Source organism: Brienomyrus brachyistius, chromosome 1 (genome assembly GCF_023856365.1).
Source record: "Brienomyrus brachyistius isolate T26 chromosome 1, BBRACH_0.4, whole genome shotgun sequence".
Lineage (NCBI taxonomy): Eukaryota > Metazoa > Chordata > Actinopteri > Osteoglossiformes > Mormyridae > Brienomyrus > Brienomyrus brachyistius.
This window is the reverse complement of record NC_064533.1, coordinates 11,843,608-11,860,709: the sequence shown is the minus strand read 5'-3', so window position 1 is coordinate 11,860,709 and position 17,102 is coordinate 11,843,608. Positions and strand designations below refer to the sequence as shown.

At 46.8% G+C, this 17,102-nt stretch overlaps 1 protein-coding gene across 1 annotated transcript; it reads left to right on the top strand.

The window, feature by feature from the left end:
* Positions 1-573: 573 nt before the first annotated feature.
* etnk1 (ethanolamine kinase 1) lies at positions 574-14,644 on the top strand. Its single transcript, XM_049010431.1, has 8 exons — positions 574-870; positions 3,960-4,219; positions 5,346-5,486; positions 5,704-5,846; positions 8,365-8,448; positions 9,157-9,317; positions 12,211-12,284; positions 12,589-14,644. Exons 1-8 carry the CDS (start codon positions 724-726, stop codon positions 12,656-12,658), a joined length of 1,080 nt encoding a protein of 359 aa, XP_048866388.1. The 5' UTR covers positions 574-723; the 3' UTR covers positions 12,659-14,644.
* The last annotated feature ends 2,458 nt before the right edge of the window (positions 14,645-17,102 follow it).

Below are 17,102 nucleotides of genomic sequence, written 5' to 3'. Positions count from 1 at the left end.
GTATGGAACAAGGCAACGCGGAAAGAAAAGTTCTCAAGTACTGTTACTGCCATTCATTACTCATGATAATGTATAGTAAATATTTTCAAGAAATAAAAATTATTGCCCCTGACTCTGGATGCAACCGACCCAACAACAATAATTCATTTGTATAAGTTAGTTTAATCCTAAAACGAATCTACACATTCTTGGAAGTAAGCATTTGCAAGGCAAATCTGTAATAGAAATAAAAATCAGAAATTCAATGCACACTACAAAATTCACAGTAAGTTTGCTCAAACCTTTGGTACTCAGTGTAATGGTGAACTGTGACAAACTGACGACTTAATCATGTCTAGTTTCAGGATAAATGGTTGCCCTATAGGAAAAATATGCGAACGACATTGGCAAAAACTACATCAAAACTGAAAATGAGGAAACTTGAATTTTAATAATAAATAGATGAGGGAATAAAGAAATGAAAATAAGAACGAAGAATGATGTCACAAATGCGCATTCTTTTCGTGGCGGGCAACGCCTCGCCTGATGCGGTGAGTCACGGAGGACCGGCATGCACCGCGGCTGTATTTTATACAGGGGTGGAATTTTCCAGGAGGTGTAGCTGCTGTTCGTAAGAGGCGCGTACTCAACGGCTTTCCTCAGGACTCCCGGTTCATTGAAACGCACTCGTGATCGCTAGCAATCCTTTCTCGTCGAAAACAGTCCTTTTTTGACTTTCTAGCAATGGCTACCTATATCCACGTACCAGAAGGAGCTCCTGCTGTCCCCAAATTAGATGTCACTGTAGACGAGCAGGATTTCAGAGCAGGGGCGCTGAAACTGATCAAGGAACTGAGACCCAGTTGGAAGCCGTCAGAGGTCAAAATGAAGGTAGTGAACGTTAATTATTCTCCTCCACACATCTCTCATTATGCTGCCAAAGGTGAAAAAGCAGCCGGAGCGTTGTTTTCTGACAGAAATTGTTTCGCTGCTACGCGCTTTAGAGGAAGGCATTGTGTCGAGTACTCGAGTACATTTTTTCGGGGCTGCGTCAGTTGAAGGAAGAGGAGAGTAGGCCCGTATCGACGCAACTAATCCGGCTGCCTGGGTACCGAAGATGGGGCCGTCGAATACGCGACACACAAGTGCCAGTTTCCTCCTATTAGTATTTTAGAATGAAATACCCTGTTTGTTTATTGAATTCATGTTTTATCGAGCCGCTGTACACTTATCTGTATGAGATACGGCGTTTCGCATGAAAATGTCGTCAGCTCATCCCTACAGTCACGTATGCGTCGCAGTGGGCGAGAGCCCGAGAAGGGAACCGGAAAAAAAGCACTTCAGTGGCTTATCCTCGTATTATATACGAAAATTCAAGCATAAATAAATAGTTCGTCATATAACACCGTAAATTATGTTTATGATTCATACTAATGTAGTTTTAAAGGAGCGCTTAAGTATTGAAGTAGGTCAATATTGGGAGGGGGAGGTTATCAGATACGCTCCCGCGGGGGATAAGAATGACTCCGTACATCTAGTCGCAATACTGCTATCATTTAAACACATGCAAAGCTTGAAAAGTGTCAAACTCGTGGTAATTTATTTTTACATTTTAAAAGCGAGCATTAGTGGTCCTGTATGGCTCGGTTAAACTCGTGGCAGGGGTATGCCGGGTGAATTGAGGTCGGAGATGGGTTGTGTGTGCGCTGATTGTGTGACAGCTGCATGCATCTTAGTGTCGCAGGTATGCTTGTGGGGATGAGGCACCGGCGTGGCTGCAGCCTGTTGCTTGTGTCGTGATTTATGTTGGAGGTCACTTTACGGGCGGTTTGTAGTCATTTATGGAGGGGTTGGGACATCGCGCTTGTCTTTCATTCAGGTCTTACACAATAGAGGTGTCAGGTCCATGCCATTAAATATAATTGGTAAGGAGTTAACTGAAAAGGACGGTTAATTTGGCCTCCTTTCATGTTCTGCTGTGGTGCTTCCCCTGTGAACTTTGCTGAAGTCTAGTGAGTTTTCAGATGTAAAATAAGAGAAGTGTTTACTGTGAGGGAGTATGTTTAAACTGAGTACAACTAGTTTGTCCTCAGTTTGTCAAACACCTGGAGAGTTCAAGTACATAAAACCATATTTAAGACCAAAATTTAATCTTGCATTTTTACCTAACTGGCAAGAATTTTTTGGCAGCCGTACTTTTTAAAAACAAGCACAGCGATTACCAGCTCAGCCGTAATCTGGTAATAGTGTTATCCTTGTGCTACACTTGTATGATATTGAAGACGTAAGCTGGACTTAACGCTGTGGGAGTGGCGAAAAGCAACAGCAGCTCCCAACAGGTTTAACCTGAATGCTTGAAATGCCCTTTCCTGAATGTGGGGGTCAGTATTTCTGTTTAGCATCCCATTGAACCGTATCTGATCTCATGACCCGAGGAGCAGTCAAACCTCCAAGACAACAAACAAAAAAAACTTTAATTGCTTATTTCTGTCATGTGTTCAGGAGTTACGCGGTCTCCAGGGCTGCCAATGACAAAGCAATGTGTGGGTCTATTCTGACTGTGAGTCTGCATACTTTAGGAAGTGACAGTTTTGTATCACTCTGCAGTACAGCCTTGCACTTATCATATGACCTGAGTGAAGGCGCTTTGCATTCCGCTTAGTGACGCACTGAAAACGACAATGGCTCGTATTACCGAGGGCTTGGCAGTGACGTGGTTAATCTGGGAATTTAAACACAAGCCTGTTAAAGGTGATGTCCGAAGCCATTTCCTGTGCCGTGACCTGGATGCTGGTGCTCTCACGGTTTGGCTCCCATAGTCTCTGCATTCGTGCCTGGCATGGGCTCGCCAGCGTTCTGATATCCTCCCAATGCGGCCTTGAGCCTCATGACTGTGCCAGTCACGTGACCCTTCGCTGTTGCCTGCTAGAGTCCATTCCTGCCCTATGGCACATTTGTCAAAGATGAACACGACGGGCAGAATCAGCACATGTCGTGCGTTGTTGGCACCCACAGAATAATATTCCTAGACGGTTGATTTTTGCGTAGTGTCGTAGCACGCTCTATATGGCGATAAGGGCTGGAATTCCTTCCCTCTCAAAAATGTACCGTTTCCTGTCAATAAGATTCTTGTCCAGTGAGGGGGGTTAATACACTACCCTCATAGTTCTCATCCAAACAAGCCTGTGGGATTTGCCATGACTGTGGCTGGATGTGGAGTTAAATCTACAGCTGATCCAAGTAATATACTGAAGAATTAGTTTAGTGGGTGCTACCACATAGCTTCATGCGGGATGTTTTTGTGAAAAACCATATGGATCAAAATAATAATAATCGATACTTTATTGATCCCCATGGGGAAATTGTGTTTACGCCTCCTGAACTTGCTCTTTTTTCATAGAGTAAGTTTTTTTTTGCGAAGGGCTGCCACCCATAGCGGCGCCCAGGGAGCTGGGGGTTAAGGGCCTTACTCAAGGACCCGCAGGCTGAGGCTGGATTTGAACCTGCCACCTTCTGATGACAGGCACACAGGCTTAGCCCACAGAGCCACATCCTGCCCCCTGTGCATACAGGGGGAAGGCAAACAAGTTTAAAATGAAGGACATGTCCCCCATCAAATCAAAGTAAAGGGTTTTGTTTGTTTTTTTGTTTTGTTTTTTTTGAAAGTGGTAGAAGTAGAATGTCATGGCCAGTAGGGAAGGTGACTGGCAGACACATTGCAGTAAAAAGGTCAGCCATGTTTCAGCCTGTTTCTGAACATTTATTAAGCTGCTCTCCTCTTGTAAAAGTAGGCAAATGAAGGCGATAAAAATACTACGTTCCACCATGGGTTACAATGTAGTTATCTGCTGTGGTTTCAGGATTTAAAGGAGTGGTTAGCAGCATCTGTAAATAGGAAAATATGAAGGCTGCACCACCTGTTGGACTAATGCCAAACTCTTTTGCATTTTTTTTTTCTTTGTGCTCTCTCCTCTGTTTAGTCTTTCACCGATGGAATCACCAACAAGCTGATTGGCTGCTATGTGGGCGGAGTCATGCAGGACGTCGTCCTGGTACGCATTTATGGCAATAAGACGGAGCTGTTTGTGGATCGCGATAACGAGGTGAAGAGCTTCCGGGTGCTGCAGGCCCACCGGTGTGCCCCTCGCCTCTATTGCACCTTCAACAACGGCCTGTGCTACGAGTTTCTGCAGGGCACCGCCCTTGATCCCCAGCACATCCGCAGCCCACCCATCTTCAGGTATGCGGACTCGGTAAAGGCCCTGCCGGGTTTGAAAAGCAACAGTCGCATAAAACCAAAGACACACTAATTTACCTTTCGCACGATGCACATCATATTTCACCATGTGCTAATGTCCACTGACGTCTGGCAGCGTGATGTTAGCGTCAAACGCTAGCAGATTTAAGCATTTGCCCGAGTAAATTTGCATTACGTTCCGTTTCACTGTTCTATTGTAATTTTAAGTAGGTGGTTGTAAATTTTCAATTTCCCGGTTCTCAGGAATGCGTCGTGATGCCTGACACTATTAATAATGAATATATAGAATATACCCTTTTTCCTCCAAATAATCCATGCATATTGACTCAGAACCCCGGTATCTCTGTGCATTTTGACCAGTCGGACTGTGGTGACACAGCCAACCCGGTCTGGTCACGCTTTCGGCCTTGGTATGCAGGGCCGAGGCAGCCCTGGTACAGCTCACGTACTTTACAATGCAAAACCGCCAACTGGCTGTGCGACTTGGTTCTTGGTGGCAGCGGACAATCGCCATAAGAGATCCCAGCTACTTTTCCCAAGAATTCTGCCTGTACAGACACGCCTGCCTTCTCATCAGCGCACGTTTATTGCCACATGGATTAAAAAACGCCTGCGGCTACACTCATGTTGACACGTGTAGCTCTGATCCTATAAAGCTTTGGAGAGACACACAGAGGTGTGGTTTGCTGCACACACACTTACACACAGTCGTGTAATCATACTGGACAGAGGTTTTAGTAGAAACATGGCTCATGTAATCGATCACATTTTGGGGACCGCTCATTCATTTGTGGGAAAAATGCTAATTCTAACTATGACAACCTTAAAGCCTACCCAGCCCTAACCATAACCCTAAGTAACCAAACAAAATACAAGAGTTTTTGCATTTTTAGTTTTTTCATTGCAGTCACGGATTTTTATGAAATAGTTTTCCCTCCTGGTCCCCATAAGGTAAAAAAAACAAGCTGGTATTCATCACGTTGTGGGGACATTTGGTCCCCACAAGGTAAGGTATACCTGGACCACACACACACACACACACACTGCAGTGCACTGCTGTGCTCTCTTGAGTTCTGTGTGATGACGTGGTGGTGTTTTCCTCCCTCAGGTTGATAGCCAGGCAGATGGCCAAGTATCATGCCATCCATGCCCACAACGGCTGGGTGCCCAAGTCTGACCTGTGGCTGAAGATGGGAAAGTATTTCTCCCTGGTGCCTACTTACTTTGAGGACCCAGCCAAGAACCTGAGGTACAAGGTTTTTTGCCTAGAATGCAGGTAGAATGCAGTACGGTGATTTGAGGGCACAGATCTGCTGGGGTGTTGTCCCAAACGGGCCTTTCTGTTTCATCCTGCTCTGAAGAAGAATGTTTCTCCATATAAGACCTGGAGTAAAATCCATCATAAAAGTTGTACCGTTTGCGTGACCCTTATGCTCTATTTAGCCGCTTTCTGTAATGTCTGCCAGGTTCAAACGGGAAGTTCCCAGTGCCATGCAGCTCCAGGAAGAGATGTTGTGGATGCAGCAGAACCTGTCAGTGTTGGGCTCACCTGTGGTTCTCTGTCACAACGACCTGCTGTGTAAGAACATCATCTACAACGAGGCCGCAGGTGAGGCTCTACCTCCCGGGACTCCGCCCCTGTCCACACCTGCCTCGCGCTGCCGAGCCAGGTCGCCGGGGCCAACCGCGGGCCCTGCTGCTGGAGGGTTAGAGCTGGCGCCCCGGATTGGCATGTGATGTTGTGAGGGGGTGGAACATCCTGTAGGGTAAGACTGGACAGAGGTTTTAGTAGAAACATGGCTTTTTCACCCTTCACCTGCTCTTAGCTGTGGGCTTCCTGTTTTCTTCATTACGGGAACAGAGACTACAGTGTCTGGGAACTCATGCAATGCTGTGGTTACACTAGCTCCTCACCTTCTGTCAATAAGGGGAGCAGTTTAAGAACCTGCTCTTGTAACATTAAGACTCTGCTTTCCTGGGGGAGCCTGAATTGCTCCTGCTAAAAGTTGCCTATTACAAGTTTAAAACATTGGCCAATCATGTAAATGATAATGGAAAATAGATGCAAGGGAGGGAGATAAAGGGGATGGGGGGCCCCCTTGTAGCAGGTGAAGGGAGAAGGGTTACCTCAGATGTCTTGTTGCTGGGACTCGCTGCTCATGGTTGGTGCACAGGGAGAGTCACAGTTCGGTTTGGCCTGATATGCTGGCTTGGCCATTCGTAGAGCCTGCCAGAAAAGTCCACATCCTCCTTAAAAAACTTCACTGAAGGGCTTTTTCTTGTCAGCAATGCAGTGGCAGGATTTCAATGGCTGTAAATTATTATTTGTGGCGCTTTGGGAATGTTTGTATGTTTTTATTTTTTTTATATATTTTTTTTGTGTAATGCATTTGACCACTAATAGCTCTCTGCAGAACAATGCAAGTCACTCTTACACCCATGTGGTACGGTCCTTGGCTTGTTTTTTGTTTTGGGGCGCTGGAGAAAATGGGAGGGGGGGGAATGTTTTGAAGATCCAGTCAGTTTTGCAGGGGGTTGGGCGGGGAGGGATCGAACTCATGGCTCCTTGTGTCCAGATGTTTTTCTCTCCTAGGAGTGACACCGCCGCCTGCTGGAAGGGTGAGATGGTTCTGAGCGGCCACGCCCCGTTTCCGTGCCGCAATCTAACCGGCTACGCCCAGCTCAGTGCCAGATAGAAACCCGACCAGGCCCAGTTCGAACGAGACTTGCGCTGGTTTAAATCCCTTTTTGTTTTTGACTGCTGTTTTCTCAATGCGGTTGTGCAACAAGCGAGGGCCTTGCTTGCTCTGTCGGCTGAGGCTGCTTTTGGCTCCTAGTCAGGTGACTCAAATAAAAGCTGCAGTCAAATAAGTTGTAAATCCCTCAGGCTGAGAAAACTGAAACCTGCGGCAGTGTAGCCTGCACAGGAAGCCCTTTGCTCATTTTCATACGGGCAGTGACCTGAGCCGATTGGGCGCCCTCTCGGCCAATAAGAACGCAGCACCGCTGGGGGCGTAAGCTGAAGGGACGGGAAGTGTGAGGCCATAGCGAGGGGAGGGGTGGGTGCGGGGAGGTGGGGAGGGAGATGCGCGGCGTCTCTGCAGTGAAGCTGTTTGTGTTCTGTGTCAGATGTGAGTGTGCCCAAACCTCTTCATCTGCTGCACAGGGCTATAGCCACTGACTGGAGGTGTTCTGTTGTGTCCCGCTAGGACCGCACCCGGCCTGGTAACCACCTCACATGTCTCCTTCTGTAGACCAAACATGGCAAACTTGTAAAGCCTACATTCAGCCCCAAATTCGCACTGACACCCAGAGACACACAGTCACAGATTAAGCTGCACGATTTGTAATTTATGTAGGAGCAGAGAGTAAATTGCACATATGGTCTCTAGTCTCATATTTAAATGTCAGAGAACAGCAAAAGAAAAGTAAATTTATTTAAATAAGGGGGGGGGGGTAGATGGAGATTCTGTCCTCCAGAGAAATAAATTGCAGCAGATTTTTTTTCCCAGTACTTTTTCTCAAATCAAAAACTTCAAATCTGAGGGGTAAGACTTTGCATTTTGAAAACACCCTTTTCACATTAACAGTGCAAAGTCTTTCTTCTGCTAATTGGTGCTGGACCTAATTTTCTACTAGAAGCCACTGTCTGGTTTCCTCTGTCTCCATTCTGCATGCTTCATCGTGGCATTGCCAGTGTAGCCCTTGCTTATTTGGAATGCTGCTCTGTTTTAGTCGACAGGTACACCCTGTGAGAACATTAAACGTAAAGCCACCCAAAGTGTGTTAAGCATCTTGCTTATTGTTTCCTCCTTACGCCTCTTCTTGAAGGCCTTGCCCTCAGCCCCGGCTGGGTTGGTGCCTTTCCTTTCCTGGACTTTGTGTGTCCGGCATGCTGTGTGTGACTTGCCTGTAGCCCATATCCTCTCGTTAATTACCCTTTTCCCACAGCTCCTCTTCCTCTCAAAATGCAAACTCTTGCCCCAATTGGAAACTGCCAAGTAGAGCATCAGTGAAGAGGCATCACACTCAGTTCGCACACACAGTATGAAAGTTAATTTCTGGGGCTTTGAAGATCACGCCCGTGTCTAGCGTGTAAAAGATTCTCATTTGTTTGTCCGCACCAGGTAACGTAAAGTTCATTGACTATGAATACGCTGGCTACAGTTACCAGGCCTATGATATCGGGAACCACTTCAACGAGTTTGCAGGTAAGTCTTGTTCTCTGTCCCCCGCCTCCTTCCTCCTCTAACTCTGCCCCCTGTTTGCCTACTTGTGTTACAGCTCCCCACCTCATGCTATGTGGAAAGGTCATATTCGTTAAATCCGAGCCTTGTAACGCTGCCTTGTTTGTATGGTAGCCTTGGCGAGAGGCCTGGGATGAGTCTAGCCACACAATCCTACCCATGTTCTGGTCTTTTTCCCCCCCTTTTTTTAACCTCTTGGTGTGGTACCACTAACTTTATTTTCTCTCCTCTCCCCTTTCCTTTTTCCCAGCTTGTTCAGTTTTTTAGTTATCGTACCACACTCATAAAATCAACTTGTCAACCAAGACAAGCTGTTCTGCTGCTCTGGAACATTCTGTTCCTCATTTCTGAGGTGCTGAAACCTCTTACCCAGTCTGCATTTTTTTTTGTGGCCTTTTCCTGAAGAAAAAGCTTTTTAAGGAGTTTCTGTTTCACATTCTGAAGGTGTCCTTTTAACTTCAGCCGTTTGGCCCACATTTGGCCCATCTGTTAAATGTTCAGTCGCGCGTATGTTTGAACTACCTTTTAATATTTGTGGTGTCAGTTTTGATGGCTATTCTGATGTGAGACCAGATTGTGTACCAGTGATGTGTAGGTGATTTAAATTTTTTTTTTTTCTTTTAATTTTTTTAAAGTGATCCTGCCCCTTTAAGAGGCTTTTGTGTTTGACAGGTCTCAGCGAGGTGGACTACAGTCAGTACCCAGTGCGAGAGCTGCAGGCTCAGTGGCTGAGATCTTACCTGGAGGCCTACAAAGAGTACAAGGGCCTTGGAGTGGAAGTTTCTGAGGCCGAGGTAGAAGTCCTGTATGTGCAGGTTAATCACTTTGCCCTGGTGAGTATGTCCAGTATAGCTTATGCGCTGTTCCCGCCTGGTGGTTCAAGTGTTATTGTAGGTCGGGGTGTGTGTGTGTGCGCGTGTGAAATGGCCAAGTGAGCGCTGCTGCAGTAGATGCGAACACGGTAGCCCTGTGCATTGCTGCCTTGCAACAGCAGAACTGACCAGCTGTCTAATTTTTTTTTTTTCTGCCCCAACTTTTATTTAAGAAAGAAAAAGAAAAGCCCCCCCACTCCCACAGCTGACGCTGGTTTAGACTAGCGGATGTGGTTTTGCTTCCTGCCCCGTTCACTGAGTTCTGTGCTATAGCTGGTGTTCATGCACAGATCGTTGAGCTGGAATCGCAGGCACTGTTGCATGATTGTAAAATCCCACCTGGGTCTTTGCCTGTGCTGGCTGAGCATGGGATGAGTAACTCCTGTTGGCGTTAGCTAGTGGTGCGCCGGTATGGGAATTTTTTAATATTAGCGATGCAATGGGCTAACCTGTTAGCTCCACAAATCTGTGGTGAAACGGATGTTAGTGACGTCATGAATGTGTGTAACCGCCGCATCACATAATACAAGCAGGGAGACCTCAGCAAGGTAGTGCACGCTTGGGAGACTATATAACAAAGTTCTAAGTGGTGAATGAGCTGATAAAATCCATCGTCCTCCGCTGTGCAAATCGACTGAGAATCCAATGCAATCAGCTGCGTTATTTTAGTAGTTAAATATTTAACTCTGGCGCTGCTAACTTTGAATATGGACTGAATTCTAAATATCGAACAGCAGTATTGGCAAAGACTGACGTATTATCATCCAATACTGACATGGTTAGCTGTTGGTTAGCTCTCTGGACCAATCATTTTTCATCCTGTCCTCAGAACATTTTTGTGTAATAAAACTCCCACGGGCGCATGTGCCTACTGTGCTAGGTGTTGGTCTGTGCTCGGCGAGCTTTGGGTTGTTGACCTATGTGGGTTGCCGGCCTGTGTGAGCGTGTTGGACCCTGTGGGCGCTCCAGGCGGTGCAGGCCCTTTGAAGTGCCAAATGATGGTGCCTCAAAGGGAGGTTGTGCTTGTCTTTGATGTTCCTCTGGTCCACCCTCTGCCCTTTTGCTCTCACTGCTCCAGCACTTTCTGAAGTACAGGCAGCAGGAAGACACAGGAATAATCTTTAATACAAGAAACTGATTAAACAAAAGTGTATGTGTGTTTGTGTGTTGTTTGGGTAGAGGATGAATGCCGTGTGGCACATCCATGCAATTAAAGGTTTGGGTTTTGTTATCCATTGTGATGAACTTCCTTTTACTTGTAAATGAAGATGAAGATGAAGCACCCTTGGAAATCACTGTGCTGTTTTGTCCCGCTGAAAAATCAAGGAGAAATACTTTGAAAAGAGCACTTTAATCTTCTTGCCTCCACGATTAGACCTTGAAAAGAATACAGGCACAATGTGAGGGGGGGGAAGAAGCAATTGTAAATATCTTGCATGAATGCGACAATAGCTTTGTTGCAGAATGCGGTCTTCTACCAATTATTTTTAATTGAAATGGAGGAAAACAGTGCGCGTTTCAAAACAAGCACGAAAGTCTTTGGGTTGCACAGCACCTGACCTAAGCAGCTGGCTCTATACACAGACACACACACACAAAAACAATAGGTTTTAGTTTTTTTTTTTTTTTTTTGCTTTTGCATTGCTTTTAAATGTATAGGCTACACCAAGGGTTGTGGAGAGCAGCAAGTTTAATTCTGCACTGTGGACTGCATACTAGGAGACTAGCAGTGAAGCCAGTGACTACTGTTTGCCGTTTTAAAAAGTTAGCCATAAAGAATTACTTAACCTGTCACACTTGACTGTTCATAACTGTAATCCTTTGTGGTTCCTGGTTAGTACGCTTTTTAATTAGTTTTGGGGAGTGCTCAGAGGTTGGGAAACCTTGGTGTTCACATCGACGGCAGCATTCGGCTTGGCCCGGGGCTGTGCTGTCCATCTGGTTTTGCTCTGCCTGTGTATGTTGACCGGCTTGCTGCGGATTGCAGTCGTATGACCCAAGTTTGTGGCTGTGGTGACGGTTGCTTTTAATTTCTATCCAACATGGGCTTTTTGTGCTCTAAACTCCACTTTATTTTTTTCTCTTGTTCTGTAGTTGAGGACAGTTACTGGTGAGAAATGCCAACTATGTTGGAGATTGACTTTCCCACGTCGGCGTATGTCTGACCTTTTTTCCCTGTGCCAGCATGCATGTTGCACAGCTCTGTTATCTGTGGTTCTTGTAGTATTCTTCATAAAAAAAAAACACAACTAGATAGCTGTGTAACACTGGCTGAGCCACTTCACTGTGGTGGCAGTTTGAGTCTGTTCACACGGCTCCTTTCAGCAGGTGGGACCGTCGCTACACAACCATGTCTTTGCAAGTCATACCTACCTGGCCTGGCATTACATGCCAGATACCATGTTTTTTAAAAAAAAACGCATCTTTTTTTTTGGGCTGCAGAGTTTTCAGCACCGCATTCAAGTTAATTCTTGTAGTTTTTAATGTTGTAACAAGAGTGGTGGGAAAACCTCATACTATCTCTAATTTTATCTGTTTCTGCAACTGTGATGCATCATTCTTGCCCAGTGGTTTTAGCTGCGATGATCTTCACCCAGATATGTAGAGGTGGAACTGAATATTGAGAGGTGATTGGTTCGGCCACATTTCCCCCGAGGACTGTTGGGTGAACCAGTTTTGCAACATGGTGCTTGTTATTTCGTGTGATGTAGGCAGCAAGCTTGCGGCTGCACAGCCCACTGTTGCTTCCCAGCGGGTTCAAGCGGAATTCGGGTCTGAGCGCTGGTCAGGACTCGCTTCCAGCCTGATGTTTTTATTTATAATTTTTTTTGCTTCTCTCTCTCCCTTCTTCCAGGCTTCTCACTTCTTCTGGGGGCTGTGGGCTCTAATTCAGGCCCAGTACTCCACCATTGACTTCGATTTCCTGGGGTGAGTCTCTGTCCTTTCGAACACGCCACAGCACCTTAATGTTTAACTTCAGCGCATTCCAAGGCAGGGTTCCAGCTAAGCTTGTTAGCGCACATGATCTTTCTGACGTGGCCGGGGGGGGCTGGTTGGCAGGCGAATGGCTTCGCTGAATGGGGGAATGTTGTCTGCCATGTTTGCTGAGCTTAATTCTCACTGTTCCTCCCCCCTTCAGTCAGCACCCAAATCCATCTTGTCATCAGGTATTTAAGAGGTGTGGCCATGTTGGAGGTGTTGACAGGCCCTGTGCTTACTTGCTTTTGCACAGGTACGCCATCCTGCGCTTTGGGCAGTATGTGAAAATGAAGCCGGAGGTGACTGCGCTGAGCTTCCCCTAATGAGACTACGACAGCTCCACTCTGCTGTTCCACTCACTTGTAGGGCTCCCCCTAGTGGATTTCATGACCAACGTGCGAATGCTTCCCCTAATGTGACATGACTGCATTCGCTTACCCTGTTCCCTGTCGCTGCCCCCTTCCTGTCATGGTTCGTCCTGTTGGTTTTCAAAGCCATGTGATGCACTGCAACCTCCCTGTCCCTGTCAGTGCAGGCAGTTTCACTCCCGGCACCCCCCCGCCTCCCTCCAGCCCCCCCCCCCCCCCCCCCCCGGATACAATGTGAAATGGCCAAGTGAGCGCTGCCTCGCTGTGCGGACCTGAACAGACTGGGTGTCAGACCCAGCATGAAGGTAGAATGAAGGCAGGGTTGGTGTTGCACTCTGGTCAGATGTTACGACGCAGCTCGGTTAGGATTTTATTTTTAAATCATCCCGTAAACGACATTTCTCTCATGTCTGCTTCCTTAGAATTTTTTTTTTCCTTTGCTGTCATCTTCAGACTGGCATAGCTGTGTTAAGACTTGAGATTCGCAGACCAAAGACTTGTGAGTTTCATTTTTTTTTTCCCTCCTCTTCGTCCCTGAAGTTGCTCGTGATTTGCCGAGTGCCGCCTGTTTTACCAGCAGCCTGTACCAGGCTCTCTTCCTGTCTCGCGACTTTCTCTTACCCTGGTGCTAGGTCGAGAACTCTTCACCACGGAGAGATGGTCTATCGAAGAACCTACACCAAAGCTTTTTGGTTTTTTTTTTTTTGCTTGTAAATAGTGCACATAGTCCATTCTATTTGAAAAGATAATGTATCATTTGTACCTTTTGAAAGTGGGTTTTTTATATAAATATACACGGTTTGAAGTGACTCTGTTCTCGAGCTCCTCCGTCTGGAGACGGAGGGGATGCATGGTGTCTGGATCCGGTGCCTTGAGGAGCGAGATCGCCAGACGGCCTTTCCGCTCTCTGCGGCAGCGCCGCGTGTGACGCGTGCAACGCTGCAATAACCCCCGTGCCCAAAAAATCCCAATCTGACGGACTGTATCCCCACCTTAGGGATGTCCCCTTTGCCTCTGTAGCCGCCTACATTGTGCAGTCTCCCTGTCCAGGAGGCTAAAAGCTGAAGTGCGTGTGAATGGGCCGAGACGGCACCATGCTGACCTACCAGTCCTTGCGTTCGGATCACATTCTTTACACGCTATGGAAACACGGCTCATGTTTATGTTTTGGAAGCTTTTTTTTTTTTTTTTTTTTTTTTTTTGGGAAATGTTATATTTTTGTCAGTAACTCGTATGTTAGGTGACTAAAGTTCCTTGCCCACCTTCCCTGTTTCTGAGAAGAAAACTTACTTAAACAGGATGAAAAGGATACCTGGGAAAACTGATGTTTAATACAGCGTCTTGCAGTGTCCGTGGTTCCACCAGTGGCAAACCGCTCGCCACATTCCAGAAGGCCCCGCCCCCTTTTTAAAATCAATAATGGGGACCTCCGGCTGACGCCATCCATCAAGATTGCGGCATAGTTGCCACCCTTGTGTGTGAGGCTGTGAGCGACGCCCATCCCTTTCTGAGAATACATTATTTTCATGAATAATGTAGTGTAGCCCAGCCTTCGATGCGGTTTCTTTATGTATACAGAGTTTCGTCTGTAGGGATCCGATTCTGCTGTACTGGGACTTCATTAAATCCCCTAACTGCACATATGGCTGCTGTTTGTGCTGGCTGGACCCACATAACCTCAACTTCAGATCTCGTTACAACAGTAGTGTGTATGTGTATTTGTGTGTGTGTGTGGGCATGTGTGTGTGTGTGTGTGTGTGTGTGTATATACAGAAACACACATTTTAAAACATGCAATATCTGCTCTGTCTTTTGTGAATTACTGTAAATAGGAAATTTTTTTTTCCCTTTTTTTCTAAAACAAAACTAATATAAGCAACCTTGATGAAGCTGTAAAAGTGTGACAAGTGCTCCAAAGTGAAATAAAGGTTTTAAAAGGTCTCCTCCTGCCTGTAGGCTTTCTTTCCCACCTCCACACACATCTCACCCTTGTTTATCTTGTCCACTGTGCGTCACGAGCCCTAATTGGTAGAATTAGGGATTTACAAAGGTTGTTTTATTTTCTAATTTCCTGACGTTGTTTTTACCCAGCGACTTGCGTATTCTTCACTTGTTTACTCTAGGACTGCATTTTTCTTGCACAGTTCTGCATTAATTCCAACCCTCGAAGGCTCGGCAGTCACAGGACTGTCACTAGTCTACACCCTTAACGCTTCCTTATCTCTGATGTGTAGCAGTTCTGTGGGAGTCGCCATGATTTTTACGGACGGATTCCTGCCTTGGGCACGTGGAAGATCAGTTGGTGGATGGGTCATTTACGGATTTCTAACCCTTCTGCATTCCAACAGAGACCGGTGTCTGGACCCTATCACCAGACTGCGTCTGTCCTATGCCAGCACTTGATGTCCTTCTGCAGTCCATAAACATGCAGTTAGGTTAACTGGTGTATCTATCCATCCATTTTCCAAACCGCTTATCCTACTGGGTCGCGGGGGGGTCCGGAGCCTATCCCAGAATCTATGGGCACGAGGCAGGGAACAACCCAGGATGGGGGGCCAGCCCATCGCAGGGCATACTCGCACACCATTCACTCTCACACGCACACCTACGGGCAATTTAGCAACTCCAATTAGCCTCAGCATGTTTTTTGACTGTGGGGGGAAACCGGAGTACCTGGAGGAAACCCCACGACAACATGGGGAGAACATGCAAACTCCGCAGATGTGTGAGGCAACAGTGCTGACCACTGCACCACCATGCTCCCCCCCTGGTGTATCTAAATTGCCCATAATAGTTGTGTATATGTATACCCTGTAACAGACTGGCATCTTGACTGTGGCACATACTGTAACCTTTGTGTTTGATGACCTTGATCAAGATAAGTAGTTGGAAGTCAGAAGGATGAAAATATTCTAAAAGGGGGGGGCAGGTGGAACTTCCTACATTCCTTCCTGTGCTTCTACCTAGCTTGGCTTATTTACTCTGGGATCTCATGTTTACCATCCATATGGCCGGTTTCTTCTATTCAAACAAAGGTGGTGCTGTTTGTGGTCCAGCGCAAAGAACGGAACCTTCTGGATCCCTGTGGGCAAAGAGCACAGGCGCACACGGACAGGCGGACGCCCACAGATCCGCCGGGAGTCTCCCAGCCAGCCGTCTGGCACGTAATTTAATCTCCTGCCGCGTCGTATGTATGGGTTCGCTTCCATGGTAACTTAACCAGGGCACAGAGCAGGTGGGCGTGTGTGGCGAGGGCCACGAAGGTCGAAATGTGCAGGGAGTTGCTGCAGGAGAGGGGACATGTAACATACTAATCAGCTTAAACGAGCTTCTTGCTCCAAACCAGTTGTCTGCATACAGAAGGGAATTCTGGGATAGTGGGAGTGGCCAAAGTGGTGCCCGGAGTATAACAAAAACCATGATTTTTTTTTTTTTTTTTTGTGATATGGGTAACATGATGGTGGAGTAGGTAATACCCAAAAGTGTATCTTTAAGGCTGAGGGGGTTCAAGCGACCCATGCTGTTCGTAGTGAAGTGGCTTTCCTCAAAAGAGGTGCACTTGGGTGAATTGGTGTTTCTGGTTTGGCCAGAGAGAGTGTGTGTCCCTTGTGTCGGACCAGAATCCCATCCAGGATGTGCCCCCCTCTCTCTGTTCCAGCCAAGCAGCTGGAAGATGAATGGATTGTGACCTACGGAGCCACACCAGTGAGCACTGGGCAAGACAATGCTTCGCCTACAGATCCGGACTCTATTAGCCCCGTTAGAGTAACGCAGCGGCAGGTGGCGGCATGTTTAAGGACATGGACTTGGAAACTCACTGGCTGTATCCTTCTGCAATCCCAAAAGTGGCCTGCAGGTGTTCCCTTGAGCCACCTACAGTACCCAAATCAACCTGGTGAAATGACCAGTGATTCAAACAGGATGAGGACGACCAAACCCGCTCGTTATGAAACGCAAGTAATAACATTGGAGTCGGAAACAAGAGCAGCCTTGACAACAGGGGGCAGACAGTACCCAGATTAAAGGATAATTCTGCAGCGAGCCTAAGCGGAACACGCGCCGTGGCCTCTGCCTTTGGGCATGCCATTGCTCGCCGCAACGTGTAGCTTCATTTCTGCAGAGGTGCGTTTCAGGCTACAGCGTAGAGTGTGCGGTACAAGTCAGCCTCAACTCATTAAGGATCAGTTCTGGGCCGAGCCGAGCAAAGTACGGCCACGGTCCTCCAAGAGAAGGTCGGCACTGTTAGATATATATATATATCTCAAAAAAGAACTGACACAAACAACCCAGTAAGCTGCAGAAGGTCAGGGTGTTTATTCATCTTGATTAGATGTGCCAACCTAATTACTGGTGGAGGAAACGGTAATTAGCACAAGTCTCACCTCGTTAATCATGACAG

Bases quoted from the DNA above. Each gene is read 5' to 3' on its own strand.
- etnk1 (XM_049010431.1), top strand. From the start codon at position 724: ATGGCTACCTATATCCACGTACCAGAAGGAGCTCCTGCTGTCCCCAAA. The intron at 8,449-9,156 runs GTAAGTCTTGTT...TGTGTTTGACAG, and splicing joins CCACTTCAACGAGTTTGCAG to GTCTCAGCGAGGTGGACTAC. The intron at 9,318-12,210 runs GTGAGTATGTCC...CCCTTCTTCCAG, and splicing joins AGGTTAATCACTTTGCCCTG to GCTTCTCACTTCTTCTGGGG.